The sequence below is a fragment of the Plectropomus leopardus genome, unplaced genomic scaffold (assembly GCF_008729295.1).
Source record: "Plectropomus leopardus isolate mb unplaced genomic scaffold, YSFRI_Pleo_2.0 unplaced_scaffold14347, whole genome shotgun sequence".
NCBI classification, from domain to species: Eukaryota; Metazoa; Chordata; class Actinopteri; order Perciformes; family Serranidae; genus Plectropomus; species Plectropomus leopardus.
This window is the reverse complement of record NW_024615332.1, coordinates 1-2,344: the sequence shown is the minus strand read 5'-3', so window position 1 is coordinate 2,344 and position 2,344 is coordinate 1. Positions and strand designations below refer to the sequence as shown.

At 41.3% G+C, this 2,344-nt stretch overlaps 1 protein-coding gene across 1 annotated transcript; it reads right to left on the bottom strand.

Annotated features, from left to right (window-relative positions):
- Positions 1–4: 4 nt before the first annotated feature.
- On the bottom strand, positions 5–2,338 carry LOC121964179 (neuroblast differentiation-associated protein AHNAK-like; the record flags this gene model as incomplete). Its single annotated transcript, XM_042514391.1, has 1 exon — positions 5–2,338. A coding segment is annotated over exon 1 (2,319 nt), but the record flags the coding sequence as incomplete, so codon positions are not given.
- Positions 2,339–2,344: the final 6 nt, after the last annotated feature.

Here is a 2,344-nt window from a genome sequence, read left to right as displayed (position 1 = left end):
TGTCTCCCTCTATCTTTGGCACTGACACATCCACATCACCTTTCAGTTTGGGACCTTTCAGTTTGAAATCCACATCTGGCATGGAAAGTTTTGGTCCTGAAATGCTTGGCATGTTGAATTTGGGTCCTTTTAATTTACCACTTGGACTCTCAATGTCAACATCTGGTGCTTTGATATCTATATCAGGTGCTTTGATATCAATATCAGCTTTTGGAAGACTGACATCAACTTCTGGACCCTCCACTTTTGGACCTTTGAATCCAAAGGATGGCAGGTGGAATTTAGGCATTTTAAATCCTCCTTTAGGACCCTTGATGTCAACATCTGGCCCTTCAATGTCCACATCTGGCATTGAAAATTTGGGTCCTGATATGCTTGGCTTAGTGAATTTAGGCCCTTTAAATTTTCCATCAGGGCCTTTAATGTCAGTCTCTGGAGTTTTAAGTTCTACTTTAGGCATTTTCACATCAAAGTTAGCTTTAGGAAGATTTACATCCACATCTGGACCCTCCAGTGTGGGACCTTTGATCTCAAACGATGGCATATTGATTTTTGGCATTTCAAGTCCACCTTTTGGGCCTTCGAGGTTAACCTGTGGACCTTTGATGTCAAACTCAGGTGTTTTTATGTCTCCCTTTAACTTTGGAACTGACATATCCACATCACCTTTCAGTTTAGGACCTTTCAGATTTAAACCCACATCAGGCATGGAAAGTTTTGGTCCTGAAATGCTTGGCATGCTGAATTTGGGTCCTTTGATTTTACCACTTGGACTCTTGATGTTAAAATCTGGTCCTTTCATATCCAGTTCTGGGGCTTTAACATCAATATCAGCCTTTGGGAGGTTTACATCAACATCTGGCCCCTCAACATTTGAACCTTTCATTTCAAAGGATGGCATGTGGAATTTAGGCATTTTAAATCCTCCTTTGTGACCCTTAATATCAACATCTGGTCCTTCAATATCAACTGTGGGAGCTTTTATGTCACCCTCAAACTTTGGAACAGACACATCAACATCTCCCTTTATTTTGGGCGCTTTGAGACTCATATCAAAGTCCGGTAACTTTGGTCCAGATAGAGATGGCAGTTTAAATTTAGGACCTTTAATTTTACCACTTGTACTCTCTATGTCAAGATCTGGTCCTTCAATATTGATCTCAGGAGACGTCATGTCTACATCAGGAATTTCAACATCAATGCTGCCTTTTGGAAGGTCTACATCAATATCTGGACCCTCCACTTTTGGACCTTTAATGTTCAGTGATGGCATTTTAAATCTTGGCAATTCAAATCCACCTTTTGGACCTTCGATGTCAACCTGTGGACCTTTGATGTCGACATCAGGTGCTTTTATGTCTCCCTCTATCTTTGGCACTGACACATCCACATCACCTTTCAGTTTGGGACCTTTCAATTTGAAATCCACATCTGGCATGGAAAGTTTTGGTCCTGAAATGCTTGGCATGCTGAATTTGGGTCCTTTGAATTTACCACTTGGGCTCTCAATGTCAACATCTGGTCCCTGGATATCCAATTCAGGGGCTTTAATATCAATATCAGCTTTTGGGAGACTGACATCAAGTTCTGGACCCTCCAGTTTTGGACCTTTTAACCCAAAGGAAGGAATTTTGAATTTAGGCATTTTGATTCCTCCTTTGTGGCCCTCCATATCAACTTCTGGTCCTTCTATATCGACCTTGGGAGTTTTTATGTCTACATCAATCTTGCCTTTTGGAAGGTCTACATCAATATCTGGACCCTCCACTTTTGGACCTTTAATGTTCAGTGATGGCATTTTGAATTTTGGCAATTCAAATCCACCTTTTGGACCTTCGATGTCAACCTGTGGACCTTTGATGTCGACATCAGGTGCTTTTATGTCTCCCTCTATCTTGGGTACTGACACATCCACATCACCTTTCAGTTTGGGACCTTTCAGTTTGAAATCCACATCTGGCATGGAAAGTTTTGGTCCTGAAATGTTTGGCATGCTGAATTTGGGTCCTTTTAATTTACCACTTGGGCTCTCAATGTCAACATCTGGTCCCTGGATATCCAATTCAGGGGCTTTAATATCAATATCAGCTTTCGGGAGGCTGACATCAACTTCTGGACCCTCCAGTTTTGGACCTTTTAATCCAAAGGAAGGAATTTTGAATTTAGGCATTTTAATTCCTCCTTTGTGGCCCTCCATGTCAACTTCTGGTCCTTCTATATCGACCTTGGGAGTTTTTATGTCTACATCAATCTTGCCTTTGGGAAGGTCTACATCAATATCTGGACCCTCCACTTTTGGACCTTTAATGTTCAGTGATGGCATTTTGAATTTTGGCAATTCAAA